At 37.0% G+C, this 16,263-nt stretch overlaps 1 protein-coding gene across 1 annotated transcript in view; it reads right to left on the reverse strand.

Annotated features, from left to right (window-relative positions):
* Positions 1 to 16,263, reverse strand: part of CPNE8 (copine 8) — a 265,300-nt gene that overhangs the window by 181,426 nt on the left and 67,611 nt on the right. The window contains exons 4-5 of the mRNA XM_013997926.3: positions 14,026 to 14,129; positions 1,929 to 1,968 (exon numbers count right to left, since the gene is read on the reverse strand). Of these exons, the coding sequence (XP_013853380.1) occupies positions 1,929 to 1,968; positions 14,026 to 14,129 (144 nt within the window). The remainder of the gene's footprint in view (positions 1 to 1,928; positions 1,969 to 14,025; positions 14,130 to 16,263) is intronic.

Here is a 16,263-nt window from a genome sequence, read left to right on the forward strand (position 1 = left end):
ATCAGTCCAGCTTTCAGTGGAATATGCCCTATGGACTACCTCCGAGTCCCTGCCTTTGATGGAAATGGATTTACCATGTTTAAAGTTAAACACAATTTGATTCTCAGTTCCTTTATGAAGACTCTCTGAACTACTGTGCTATGATGTTAAATGAGCTAATATCATGTGTGTTGTTGATTATTTACTTTTATTCTGTTGTTCAAGAACTAAGTGTATCACTTTTTTTTAAGGAATTATTTCAGAAATTTGAAATGTTTTCATCATACCAAGGACCAGGAGAACTGTATGAAAGTTTTCTAAGTAAGCATGCTGTGTTTTGATAACAATTCTCAAGAAGATAATATAGGCAGAGGAGCAAAATCAGAATGGTAAAACTCATACATTTTCAATATATTTAAATTTTAGGCTTCCATAGAATATCTACCAGGTAATATTTAACAAGCAGTTGGAAGCTTAAATTTGCTGAGGTGTACGGAGGGTACATGAATCATCAGGGAAAGACATAAAGATGCTGGAACTCTCCTAAAGAGAGCTTACACAGTGAGATGAGACAAAAATTGAAAATAAAGCCATAAGAAATACTATTATTAAGGGATAGAAGGAGAAAGAGAAACTAAAATATAACAGGTAATGAGTACACAGAGGGGTAGGAAAAGAAGCAAGGAAGAAACTTCCATGTTTCTTCCAAGTCAAGGGAGGTATTTCAAGAATGAAGTAGTTAACCATGTCCAAAATAATGGAGAGGTCAAGCAAGGTAATGAATGAAGACAGGTCACTACATTTTTTTTTTGGTCTGCACCCATGGCATGTAGAAGTTTCAGGGCCTGGTATCAAACCCACGCTAAGCAGCTGTCCTAGCTGCTGCAGTGAAAACGCTGAATCCTTAACATGCTTAGCCGCAAGGGAACTCCAAGGGGCATTTTGATGTAACCTATGTTACATCATTTGACATTTTGATCTAACCTATGTCACGACAGTTTAAACAGAAATGAAAATCAGAATACAGTAAAGAAATTAAAGGGAGAATGAAAAGCAAGTTATGATAGAAATCAAGGATGTTCTGTAAAGAAGTATGGTGATAAGAACATAGGAAAAGAGATATCATAAGGTTAAATCAGAGTCAGGGTAAGAATTTTTACCATGAGCAATACATAAACTTGACCTATGGGAAAAAAAGGTCTTCTACAAAAGAAAAATATCTGAAGAGATATTACATTTACTATGGCTTTTCTAAGACATATATCCTACAGAAAAATATTTAGTCATTAGTGATTGTTGAAGGAAGACATAGTAAATCAGGTTTGAAGTAACTTTCTATCTCACATCCCATGTACTCTGCCCTGAACTCAAGGCAACCACAATGGTAAGAACAAGTTACCATCTTCATACTCACCCTCAAAAAATCCTTCAACCCCATGAAAATGTCTTTTAACTTTCCAGTTATTATGCCATCTGAAGACTAGCTTAAATTGAGAAACACAGAAATTATATTCAGAGAGAGCAGGTACCTGAAAGCCTATGTCCAGTCAGGTTAGAAGGTCATTTACCCTATGTACACAGCATGAACAACCAAAGAAACTTGGTCTTCAGAGAGGAAACAGAAGCATAGAGAAAAGCCATAGAACAAAAAATATGTGGTCTTATTGAGAGAAAGAGAGAGAGAGAAACAGCTGAATTCACCATGCCTGTTTCTAGCTGCAGTAAATAAATAAAATTAATCTAGTTCACATACTGAAGGTATCTTTTTATTAATTAGCCCCTCCAAATATGTTATTCTAGGGTTCGGTAAAAATGCTATTTATTTTCTATGACAATTATAACACATGTTGTAAAGATATAACTTTAATATTAATAAATCAACATAAATATCAATCAAATCATATTGTAATTTAAATTATGCAATCATCATAAAAAATATACAAACTTACATGTTTGGACAAGTTCGGACTCTTTGAATCAACATCATACCTAAAAGATTAAAATATAAAATTCAAATTATTTCCATAAATAAAGCTAGAGAAAAATGTCAGTATTTTCCCCAAAACATAAATATATATTTAAAAAAATCAAAACTATATGAATGGGGAGAAAAATATTAAAAATCTAGAAATTTCTCATAATCTATGGCTTATATGACAATGGTAGAAGTCACAATCCCTGAGTCCTTTTATTTCTACAACCTAAGTAGTAGTCCTAATATTTTCGCAGTCATTGATTCTTCTGCCTGATAAGACAAGTTTAAAATTTCCCTTTTCTGTGAATCGATAAACTCCTAATACTGCTCCCTAAAAACAGAAATTCCTCTTATTTAAATACTATTAAAAGATAAACAGGTGCTGAAAACAAGCTGCCATTTGTGTATATTATAATTCCCATTTAATATAATAAATGCTCTTATTAATTTGAAATTTGACTACAGTAATGAGACATTATTTTCCCCAATCATAGGACTTGGGGAAAACATGTAATTTACAGAAAAAAATATATTTATATAGGAGTATTTTACGTCCTATATTTGACCAGTTGGTATTAGAAATAAGTGATTTCTCAAGTACTGAAAATGAAAATGTGATTTAAAAACTTCCAAAACACAAAAGCACAGGACCTGATGCCTTCACAGGTGAATTCTACCAAACTTTCAGAGAAGAGATAACACCTATTCTTCTGAAACTCTTCCAAAAAATATCAAAGGAAGGACTCCTAAGTTTATTCTATGAGGCCAACATTACTCTGATACCTAAACCAGACAAAGATACCACCAAAAAAAGAAAATTACAGACCAATATCACTGATGAACATAGATGCAAAAAATACTCAAAAAAATATAAGCAAACCAAATCCAACTATATATTAAAAGGATCATACACCATGATCAAGTGTGATTTATCCCAGGGATGCAAGATTCTTCAATATCCACAAATCAGTCAGTGATACACCACATCAACACAATGAAAAATAAAAACCATATGATTATCTCAAAAGATGCAGAAATAGCTTTTGACAAAATTCAACACCTGTTTCTGATAAAAACTCTCCAGAGAGTGGGCATAGAGGAGACCCATCTCAACATAATAAAAGCCATATATGACAAACCCACAGCTAACATCATTCTCAGTGGTGAAAAACTACAAGCATTTTCACCAAGATCAGAAACAAGACAAGGGTGTCCACTTTTACCACTGCTATTCAACATACTTTTGGAAGTCCTAGCCATGGCAATTAGAGAATAAAAATAAATAAAAGTATCCAAGTTGGAAAAGAAGTAAAACTACTACTGTTTGCAGATGACATGATATTATATGTAGAAAATCTTAAAGACAATACCATAAAACTGTTAGAGCTCATCAATGAACTTAGCAAAGTTGCAGGATACAAAGTTAATACATAGAAATTGACTGCATTTCTATGTACTAACAATGAAAGATCAGAAAGAGAAATTACCATTTACCATAATATCAAAAAGAATAGGAGTTCCCGTCCTGGCGCAGTGGTTAACGAATCCGACTAGGAACCATGAGGTTGTGGGTTCGGTCCCTGCCCTTGCTCAGTGGGTTCACCATCCGGCGTTGCCGTGAACTGTGGTGTAGGTTGCAGACGCGGCTCGGATCCCGCATTGCTGTGGCCCTGGTGTAGGCCAGTGGCTACAGCTCCGATTTGACCCCTAGCCTGGGAACCTCCATATGCCGCGGGAGTGGCCCAAGAAATAGTAACAACAACAACAATAACAACAACAACAACAAAAAAAAGACAAAAAAAAAAAAAAAGAATAAAATACTTAGGAATAAACCTACCTAAAGAGACAAAAGACCTGTACTTTGAAAACTATAAGATGATGATGAAAGAAATCAAAGATGACACAAACAGATGGAAAGATATACTATGCTTTTGGATTGGAAGAATCAACATTATCAAAATGACCATACCACTCAAGGCAATCCACAGATTCAGTGCAATTGCTATTAAATTACCAAAGCCATTCTTTACAGAAATAGAACAAAATACTTTAAAATTTGTATGGAAACACAAAAGACCCCAAATAGTGAAAGTAATCTTGAGAAAGAAAAATGGAGCTGAAGGAATCAGGCTCCCTAATTTCAGACTATACTATAAAGCTTGAGTCATCAAAACATGATGGTACTGGCACAAAAACAGAAATATAGGTCAGTGGAGTAGGTTAGAAAGCCCAGAAATAAACCTAATCAAACTATGGTTAACTAATCTATGACAAAGAAGACAAGAAAATACAGTGGAAGAAAGATAGTTTCTTCAATAAGTGGTGCTGGGAAAATTGGAAAGCTACATGTAAAAGAATGAAATTAGAACATTCTCTAATACCACATAAAAAAGGAAACTCGAAATGGATTAAAGCCCTAAATGTAAGGCCAGATATTATAAAACTCCTAGAGGAAAACATAGAATGTTCTTTGACATAAATCACAGAAACATCTTGTTTGATCCACCTCCTAGAATAATAAAGACATGAATAAACCAACAGGACCTAATTAAACTCAAGAGCTTTTGCACAGCAAAGGAAACCGTAAAACAAAACAAAACAAAAAGACAACCCACAGAATCAGAGAAAATCTTTGAGAATGATCCAACTGACAAGAGCCTAATCTCCAAAATATACAAACAACTCATACAACCAACAACAAAAAACAATCCAATCATAAAATGGGCAGAAGACCTAAACAGACATTTCTCCAAAGAAGACATACACATAGCTAGCAGACACATGAAAGAAATGCTCAACATCACTAATTGTAAGAGAAATACAAATCAAAACTACAAGGAGGTCACCACCTCACACTGGTCAGTATGGCCATCATTAATAAGCCTACAAATAACAAATGCTGGAGAAAGTGTGAAGAAAAAGGAACCCTCTTTCAGTGTTGGGAATATAAATTGGTACAACCACTATGGAAAACAGTAAGGAGGTTCCTCAGAAAACTAAATATAAAACTACCATGTGATCCAACAATTACACTCCTGTCCATATATCTGGACAAAATGTTCCCTCAAAAAGATACATGCACCGGTATGTTTACTGCAGCAGTACTCACAATAGCCAAGATGTGGAAACAACCCAAATGTCTATCAACAGATGAATGGATTAAGAAGATGTGTTACATATATGGAATAGAACATTACTCAGATATAAAAAACAGACAAGCTAATGCCATTTGCAGCAACATGGATGGAACTAGAGATTCTCATACCAAGTGAAATAAATCAGAAAGAGAAAGACAAATACTATATGATATCACTTATTTGTGGAACCTAGAACATGACACAAATGATCCTATCTATAAAACAGAAACAGGAGTTCCCATTGTGGCTCAGTGGAAACGAATCTGAGTAGCATACATGAGGATGCAGGTTTAATCCTTGGCCTCGCTCAGAGGGTTAAGGATCCAGCCTTGCAATGAGCTGTGGTGTAGGTTGCAGGCGCAGCTCAGATCTGGCGCTGCTGTGGCTGTGGCATAGGCCAACAGCTACAGCTCCGATTCGACCCCTAGACCAGGAACATCCATATGCCACAGGTGCAGCCCTAAAAAGACAAAAAATAAAAATAAAACAGAAACAGATCATGGACATGGACAGCAGACTTGTGTTTGCCAGGGCGTGGGGGGAGCAGGGAGGGAGTGGGAAGCATGGAGAGCTTGGTGCTGGTAGATGCAAACTATCACATTTAGAATGGAACTAGGTCCAGTCTCTTGGGTTAGAACATGATGGAAGACAGTATAAAAAAAATGTATGTATGTGTCTTCATATTCATATGTAATGTATATATGATATGACTGGGTCACTTCTGTAGAGCAGAACCTGAAGGATCATTGTAAATCAACTATACTTTAATACAATTTTTTTTTTTTAGGGCCGTACCTGCGGCATATGGAGGTTCGCAGGCTAGGGGTCTAATCAGAGCTGTAGCTGCCGGCCTACGCCAGAGCCAAAGCAACGCCAGATCTGAGCCTCGTCTGCCACCTACACCACAGCTCACAGCAAAGCCGGATCCTTAACCCACTGAGCGAGGCCAGGGATCAAACCCACAACCTCATGGTTCCTAATCAGATTCGTTAACCACTGACCCATGACGTGAACTCCCAATACAATTTTTTTTAAAAAAGAAACAAGTGATTTTTTGGAGAGACCCTGGTAAATCATCACTCCCTATTATTTTAGCCCCTTGTTTCAAATATTTTTTTAGAAATAGATTGCTAATAGTCAAAACAATCTCAATTGGCTGAGTTCCTGAATAGGAAAATATTTGTACTGGTTCCAGTCTTCCAAATCATATTCCTTTCACATTCCTCGTGCATAGCTTCCTATGAATAATTAACCCCCTTTTAAGGTTAATTAAAGTCTTTCCTTTCTCATAACAGGCATGTTTTCACAGAGAAACGAAACACTTCGATCAAAAAAGGCAAAGCAAATTTCACTGAGTATAGGGATGCTTGGGCAGAGGTGCACTGATTCCCTAGCAAAGAATGTTTACCACAAACCAGCTTTAAAATTGCGTGATGCAAATACCTGCCTCAGAAGCATTACAAATTATTCTCTTTCAAATCAAGGCATTCTGACCACTCTCAACAGATGTTAACTAAAATTGTGAATCAGCAAATTGCCAACATCTACTGAAGACCTACAAATATTAGTACAATATTTTTTATTTACGACATTCTTTTAAGGGTGAGATTACAATTGGCAACTATGGCGATATCAAAGGTACAACGTAACTCTGCCGGCTCCTTCTCAAGTATCAGCCCTGGAAACCGGTCAGTAGTTTACCCCTGGGACAGTTCCTTTGGGCCTTAATTTATTAACAGCAATTTTGTAAACCACTTCATCCTACTGTTAAAACCTTATGGGCCGAGTACTGAATTGGCAGTAACTGATGTGGGTGGCTCCTCCTGAGTATGTTTTCCAATGGGACGCAACAGATTTTGACGGCAATTTTTCCTGTATTTCTGAAATTCCAATTAAGGCCAAAGTTGAAAACAAAAGATGCTAAGTTTCTCCTCATGCTTAGCTCACAGCTGCTCGTGAGTCACTCTCATCAGGGCCAGATCCTTCTCCAAAAAGCTTACACATAAAATAAGCTATTTCAAGAGGAGGTTCTGTCCACTCCCCAAAGGAGAAGGAGAGCTCCCAAATCTGGGGTGCTTGGGAGAGGGGAGGACAGCCTCTGGTTCCCCCCTCAGCTACAGAACCTACCTGTAGGTCCATCCTGGGGCTGCCAGTGGAAGACAATATCAGCTGACAGGGCTATGAGGTGCCTTGTGAGAGCCGAGGAACAAGGACCACGGGCCCTTTAGTGCCCCCTCCTCAGTGAGGAAGACAAGCAGAGTGCCTGGTACATGTCCCCTCAGGCTGGTGCTCTCTAAGGTCTAGGTTTTTCAGAAGGTAGGAGACTCACATACCTGCTTCCCAACTTCCCCACCTTTCTGCTCTTCCACCCCCACCCCACCCCCATCTCTCCTGCAGGCAGTTATGACAGTAGCTCTGAGGGGAGAGAAAGTGAAGAGTCTGGGATTAAGTTTGAGATGAAAAAGTTTTAAAGTGAATAGTATGTAACTATTAACAAAAGGAGATGGTTCTAATAAACAAGCGACTGAAAATTCATGAAATTAGAAATACGGGAGTTCCCGTTGTGGCTCAGTGGCTAATGAATCCGACTAGGAACCATGAGGGTGCGGGTTCGATCCCTGGCCTTGCTCAGTGGGTTAAGGGTCCAGCGTTGCTGTGGCTGTGGTGTAGGCTGGTGGCTACAGCTCCGATTCGACCCCTAGCCTGGGAACCTCCATATGCCGGGGAAGCGGCCCTAGAAAAGACAAAAAGACAAAAAAAAAAAAAAGAAAGAAAAAGAAAAGAAATTAGAAATACGGTCATTTCCAGCAACATGGATGGACCTTGAGATTATCATACTAAATGACGTTAAAGACAAACATCCTGTGACACCGCTTATGTGTCAAATCTTAACAAAGGATACAAATGAAATTAGTTGCAGTACAGAAACAGACTCACAGACTTTGAAAACAAACTATGGCTCCCCAAGGGGACAGGGGAGGGGAGGGACTAGGCGTCTGGGATTGGCATGTGTGTTCACGTACAACTGAGTCACTCTGCGGTACAGCAGAAAGGATCACAACGTTGTGGATCAACTCTCCTTCAACAGAACTTTAAAAGGAAAGGGGAAAATTCATGAAGTTAGATCTTGGCGTTGCTAAGGGAGCCCACGACCAATGGGAACAGTTGAAATTGACGGTGTGGACAACTGTTGGAAGAAATAAAACAACATATTCTCCCCCAAGGTGTTGAGAGCCTTCAAAAATAGATCCTAATAACCTTATACATTCCATAAGTATCACCATTTGATTTATCAAGGAGGAAAATAACCTGCTAGGTAAATCAATTCTAGACTTGTAACTCCCTTGTTGGTAGTCTATTCTAAATGGAAAAACAAGAGCATTATCTCTAGGATCTCCTAGTCTCCAGCACATACAACATGGTAAAACAGCTGCCCACACTTCTTGCTCAAAGACATTTCTGTACAGCTGTTCTGCCAATAATAAATTTTTCCAATCTGACAACAAAGTGATTTTTGAAGTAGCTATATGATTATAGGTGCGATAGTTCTAACAAAATAAATGCAAAAGTTTACAACTTTATCTGCAATATATAGGGAGCATGACAGAAACCATGTCTCTTGAATAAGTATATGTCAAATCAAAAAGGCAGGAGATTTTAAAACTCATAGCTGATAAGCTAATCTTAAAAATATCTCAGTCATATCACCATAACAATAATTTTGGATTAATCAGAATTTACAGGAGTTTGGGCCAGTGCTGCCAGCAATCAGGAATACATATTCATTCATTCTCTCTTTCTCTCTCTGATTACAATCTTCCATCCACATGGAAATTTAAATAAAAGCCTCCTGAAAGCCATTTCTCAAACCTTCTGTAATATGTAATTGTTTAGATATTGCACTTTCAAAGCTTCTTTTTATTTGTTTTTAATTTTCTTTTTACAGCCACATCTGCGGCACATGGAAGCTCTCTCAGGCTAGGGATCAGAACTGCAGGGAGTTCCCGTCGTGGCGCAGTGGTTAACGAATCCGACTAGGAACCATGAGGTTGCGGGTTCGGTCCCTGCCCTTGCTCAGTGGGTTAACGATCTGGCGTTGCCGTGAGCTGTGGTGTAGGTTGCAAACGTGGCTCGGATCCTGCGTTGCTGTGGCTCTGGTGTAGGCTGGCATCTACAGCTCCGATTCAGCCCCTAGCCTGGGAACCTCCATATACCGCAGGAGTGGCCCAAGAAATGGCAAAAAGACAGAAAAAAAAAAAAAAAAAAAAAAGAACTGCAGCTGCTAGTCTACATCACGGCCACAGCAACACTGGGTCCGAGCCACAGCTGCGACCTATGCTGCAGCTTGTAACAACATGGGATCCTTAACCCACTAAGCAAGGCTTGGGATCGAACTTGCATCCTTACAGACAATATGTCGGGTTCTTAACCTGCGGAGCCACAACAGGAACTCTGCATTGTTTCTTTGGAATTTTGTAAAATCAATACACAAATTAACTAAATTAAAAAAAAAATTCTGAAATCTAATGACATCTACCTGTTGGCCAATTTAAACTACTGTGTTATTCAGCATTGCTGTTCCCTTAAAGGGACATTCACTGTAAACATGCTGTATAAAGTATGTGCTGTAGTTCTCTGGGTGACGTGGGTTGGGGTGGATTTTATTGACTACTTTATCTTTTTCTCATTTCCAAATTTTCTGCAATGAAGATTTTTTAGGAATAACGCATTGCAAAGACAAAATTTAAGAACTAATCTGGATAAACAGACACTTACAACTAGAGAACAATTCACTGTTTTCCACACTTAGAAATTTACATAGATATGGTGGAAAAAATCACAATGTTAAAAAAATCCTGCTCTCACAGGTTATTCAAGATACTCATATAAACGGGAAATTAAGCAGGGATTAAAATGGTATAAAAAATACTACAAAAGCTGAAAGAATATACTTGTTTCTTTTCTAGATAATCTTCCTCAGGTATCCCTTGCTCTGGTCCTGTCTTAAATTGTTAGAGATCATATAACATCAAAATAATATTATTTGACTCAAATTTCTGAAGTTAACTAAATACATTTGAAAGTTGAAATATCTCTTTAATTCAGTTTTGCAGTATGCTTTCACATTTTGAACATTACATATTTTCTGAGAAACTATAATTTTTAGAAAAGAGAAAGCTAAGTTAAAATACATCATTTTTCTGTTTGTTTTTGTTTTCTATTTAGGGCCATACCTGCAGCATATGGAAGTTCCTTAGGCTAGGGGTTGAAGCAGAGCTGTAGCCACCAGCCTATGCCACAGCCATAGCAACACCAGATCTGAGCCACATCGGCAACCTCCGTCACAGCTCACGGCAATGCTTGATCCTTAACCCACCGAGCAGAGGCAGGGATCAAACCTAGTCCTCACGGATACTAATGGGGTTCATTACCACTGAGATACAATGGGAACTCCTAAAATATATCATTTTACCTACACTAATTTGTTACTTTATTTCTTCTTGTTACACTATGATAAAAATAACATCCATACTAATCAAACATACTAATTTCCTATGTATTCTTACTTTTGCTTACTTAGATTCAAAAAATCCCATTATTATATTCAATTTGCAGTAGAATACTTCAAACACATATTTCCCTCAGCATTATACAACCAAAATAAAAATAAAAACTCCCCAGTTCAGGCATTATTTTTAGTCTTCATAACATTTTAGAAATTCAGGTTTTATACCATTAAATTATAAACTATTTCATGCAAAATTTGATTCCGTATTGGAAAGCACGGATCCCTTCAACTATCCAGGCCTAAGTTTTCTCATTTATAAAAATGAGGCAACTCTACCTCAGAAATTTATTGGATTGGTTAAATCTGTGTATATATACTACTATTATTCAGTTTGTAATAGAATGATTAACATATTACTGTGAATAATAAGTTTAGTATTATTATCACAAACCACATCTTTTTATCTGTACTTAAAAACTTACATACTAACTTTCAAACTACCGAGCTTCTATAATTATTTCCTTAGTTTATAAGTAAATGGAAGATAATACCAACAAACACATTAAACCATCTAATCATTCCAGATTTCTACCCGTAAGTATACTAAAGTTTTGCTTTCTTTTTTTTTCAATTCCTTGAATCATCTACAGTGAAATTAAACAATATTATTGATTTATCATCAAATACTAGAGAAGTATGTTAAGTTCTATCAATGCCCTAACTTCGGAGCTTTAGGTCTCCCTTGTTCATTCTAAGCATACCTAGTAAGGTTGCCGAACATCGTGTAAGTATCAGGTACCTCCCTAACCTAACATATTCTCATTTGAGTCATTAGTTGGTCAAAGTAACTTTTGAAACAGTATTTGGTAAAACTGACATAATATTTAAATAACTAACAAAGAATGAGTTCAGTAGAATTACATTTCCTTAGCTGGACACTCCTTAAAACCCATAAACTTCCAGTCTCATTCTCAGTGGAGATGAGCACATGTTCACCACACCTCTGTACACAGGTAAATCGTTCTTCTTCTTCTCTCCTTTTTTTTTTTTTTTTTTTTGTAGTTAAAATAGTGAAGTCATTTTTATTTCAGTACTTGACAAAATACTCCATAAAATTCAAAACTTCTACTATTATACAAAAATAGGTCTCTAGAAGTGATATTATCTGTCTTTATTACCAGTAGCAAATATATTAGGCAGAAACATGTAATTCAGCAGCCTTGTAAGAAAAGTGCAGGGTACCTCGAGCTACACATTCAACAGTATCATAATGCTCAAAAGTTTCATCTTTCCACCCATTTGATAAATGCACAATGTTTATAATTTAATCATTTAAATTAGCATTCCACAAATACACATGTAATTTAATGATTATTGTGCATGAATACATACACAATGCTTATATGTACAGATTCCAGTTTCGTTTCATGTGCTGGCAAGGGATTTGTATACCATCATACGCTGTGTTTATACTGGTCCCGGGGTGTGCACAGGTTAGTCATTCTTTCCCTACTTCTCTCCAGAACGACCTGCCCAGCTCTTAACTTCTGCTCAATGGTCTACTGACTAATATTTGATTGGAATCATCCTTTTGAGAGTACCATTTTCCTTCTTTTCATTCTATTTGTGCGATTCTGTAATAGCCACTGTTTCCAATATCAAGTGACATAAACCAATACAAGCAGAGCCAAAAATAAGACCTGAGTGTGGGAAAGTGGGTGCATGTAGTCACCTGGCAGCAGCTGCTCATAATGATGACAGGGGTCTGGCAGCAGACAGTAGCAGCCAAAAGAAAACAGAAATGGTTCTAAAAATCAGAGTTAAAATCTAGGCAAGGAGTTCAGAGGGCCAACAAAGCACACAGGATCACTAAGTTGGTCCCAAAGGTTAGATGCAGGTAGTGAGTAGTCTGGTTTATATTGTTTCATACTATAGCTTGACTAATTTATATTCTGAAAATGCAAAAAATGAAATTCAGAAAGTTTACATACAAAAATACCCACTGAAGGATTACACATAATAGTGAAAATAGAACCAACCAGAATATTCATCAGTAAATGTCTGGCTAAGTAAATTGTGGGTTTTTTGAATCATAAATTATGTGGCCATTAAAATGAATGAATGCATATCTTTATATATACATTTTTTTTTTTTCTTTCTAGGGCCGCACCTGCAGCATATGGAAGTTCCCAGGCTAGGGGTTGAATTGGAGCTGCAGCTTACACCACAGCCACAGCAACACTGGATCTGAGCCACATCTGTGACCTGCACCAGAGCTTCTGGCAACACCAGATCCTTAACTCACTAAGTGAGGCCATGGATACTATGTCGGGTTTTTAACCTGCTGAGCCACAACGGGAACTCCAGCATGTCTATACAGTTAGTGGCATAGAAAGATATATATCTGAAAAATACAAGTAATTGGAAAATACCTGAGATTTTCAAAATATTGAGATTCCATATGCAGGTGTAGCTTTAAAGAAAAAAAATCTACAAGCATATACGTTGAGTCATTTCCAGTTTTGGTTGGTTGTGCTGTGTGTGTGTTTGGTGCTAGAGTAACAGCGACATTTCACTTTTTAAATGCCTTAATACTTAAAGTTTATAATAAATATTTATCACTTTATTACTTTTAAATGAGAGAATACAGAAAACTTAGAAAAGGAGTAAGAGAGAAAGGGAAATAAAGAAGGAGAACAAAGAATCTTGAAATCATGGCTGGTTTTAGGATGAAGTTAGGTCTGAAACTAACTGGAAGAAATTAAGGGAATACCACACTTGTGTGAGAGAGAAGGAGAATTCTTAAATATGACTACTGGGAAGACCCTGAACAATGGGAGAATGAAATCACGTTCCCCGTGACTTATATGTCTGTTTTTTAAATAATAACCCTGTGTACAATCTCCATGGTAAACGTGGTCAGGGCATCATGACATTTTACTTTCAGTTTTTTTCCTCAGGAACCTCATTTTTACTATTTAAAAGGGGGTTTCAAAAGGGAAATAACCAAATAGGGCATAGTCAATTTATTTGATAAGTACAACAATACTTAGAACTTCTACAACTCTTGAAGGAAAGGGGTTGATAGAAGATTATGCTTTTTTATTTACTTATTTTATTTTTTATTTATTTATTTTTTTGTCTCTTGTCCTTTTTAGAGCCAACATCCATGACATATGGAGGTTCCCAGGCTAGGGGTAGAATCTACACCACAGCCACAGCAATGCCAGATCCGAGCTGTGTCTGCCACCTATACCACAGCTCAGGGCAACACTGGATCCTTAACCCACTGAGCGAGGCCAGGGATCGAACCTGCAACCTCAAGGTTCCTCGTCAGATTCATTTCTGCTGCGCCACGATGGGAACTCCAAGATTATGCTTTTTCATTTTCATCATTTTTAAAAGCAAGTTTTACTGGAACTTACAAGTCAAAACGAAGATTCTCTCTTTCTTCAAAAAAGTAGTCCAGAATAAATTTTCTTACAAAATCAGGATTTAAAGTATTATCAATGACTTCAGTCCTTCCAAACTGTTGAGAAAAAGAGAGAAACGTTAAAATCAAGCCTTGCATGTATTGCTATACAATACATATTAATATAGCTCCTTGAAAACATAAGCATGAAATATTCAAATGACTTGATAAAATAAAGCTTTTCAGACACTTTTTAGAGATCAAATCATCCCTCTTATTTACTCAAGGGAATTCAGAAAATGAGCCCTGAGTTCATTCACATTTACTAGAAAAGTAGCTTCTGAAAATTTATATAACACTTCCTCCACTTTTCTCCCCTCTTGAAAGCCAAATCCTTTCCAATGAAAAGAAGTTATTTCTACCTTAAATTTATCACAAATATTCTTCCTAACCTAGTGTATAACTAGGCCTAAGTGACACATATTCTTACAACTGGAGGGCTCAGTTGTAAGAAGAGGTGATATTCAGTTTGTAATCCAGCAATCCTCCACACAAAATAGTTTATTAGCCATGTTTTGAGAAGAACTTTCTAATAAGCTATTAGATCCTTCAACAATTTGTTCTTGTTTTGTTCTGTTTTAATTCTCACAGTATTTAGACAGCCAAAATGAACCTATGACTCTTGCATATTTTTAAGCTACTTTATTTACTTTCACTTAGAAAAAAAAATATGTTTCTCCATCACAGGAGAAGTGAAAACCAAGAAACGAAACTCCATATCTAGTATTCTTCCTTTCGATATGAAGGAAAGCCATCAGGCACTGCTTCCAAAGCTATAGAACAGAAATATAAACTTTACAACACCTTTTTGTATTTTGCTTACATTTTTACCCTCCTGACATGAAATTCTAAAGAGGGAATTTCAACCTTTCATTCTGAACAGCACAATTCATGCTATCTTATCAGAGAACCAACTTTTTATTAAAGTTAAAGAGACGATTATATTTTTACTAGGAATAAGAGAACTAACTACTAATCCACCAAAAAGTGAAGGTCATGTGCTTACATAAATCGTGATAACAAAACTATGATACAAAATATGGATGACAAAAGATCTACTATGGTTACGACTAATCATCCAAAAAAGAACTAGTTTGCAGAGACTTATGCATTGGGCAATTTTTTATATCTTGGACCATTATCATACAAACAAATCATAAGCTGGGTAACTAATTCAACATTTCAAAGATATTGAACATTTACTTTGAACCATAATAATAATTACTGTCACCATTTACTGAGCACTCTACTTTGTTCTAAGCATTTTTCACATCTTACTTAAAATCTAAACCGTAATTCCACAAGGTGCATATTATTAGTCCTACTTTAATATGAGAACATTGAGGTAGAGGGTCTCAACACACTCTGGCTACAAAATCTACATTCACTCTTTCTAGGACTCTCCTCTTTCAGCCCTGGGAAGATTCAACAATGAGCTAATCAATTTTTTCTAATTTTAAGGGAATGAGAATAAGAGCATGTACCAAATAACACAGGCTAGAAGTACCCCGGCACTCCAAAAAAGACAGTGCAGAGGTCAAGGAGTACAAAAGTGAACCTGAGAGAGCCTGGACTCTCCCAGCTTTTCTACTGCCGGGAGGCAAAACGGTTCCCAGAGCAGAGCAGAGAATATCAAATGAGCAAATGTGCAACAATCTCAAAGAGGCTCAGCCAGCACCCATATCCCCCAGCACCCCAATCCCTCTTGAGGATTAACCAAACCCACATTCGGAGGGAAGCAGACAGAGCAAAATTCCCCAGGGAAAGGTCCACTGAGTTGCAAGTCAACAATTCCCCAGGGTCTCTGTGCCACTGAAACATACACAAGCTTGTTTCTTAGAGAACAATGGCTTGTCAGCAATATGGGTGGCTGAATATATCCTGCTATCTCAAGTGAAGATTACTATGTAGCCATTAAAACTTCAGCTAATCATCTATAAATTATGAACATGTATTATAATATGCCTTCTGACACACAGCCCTGAAATTGCTTTTGACAATTTCACCAGGGACCTTCCTATCATTAATTTAGTGATCAAGGGATCACTTTTTGGCGTTCATCACACCAGACTGTTTAGCAGCATCTGACATAGCTGTCCATTTCTTACTTTCTAAATGTCTTTCCTGTTTTTTTGTGACACCACACTCCTGTTTTTAACTTCTTAAATTTTCAGGCACACAATCTCTCATT

This window comes from Sus scrofa, chromosome 5 (genome assembly GCF_054392235.1).
Source record: "Sus scrofa isolate SSC_HxYL_T2T_F1_AM1 chromosome 5, Sscrofa_HxYL_maternal_Yorkshire_Landrace_v2.0, whole genome shotgun sequence".
NCBI lineage: Eukaryota > Metazoa > Chordata > Mammalia > Artiodactyla > Suidae > Sus > Sus scrofa.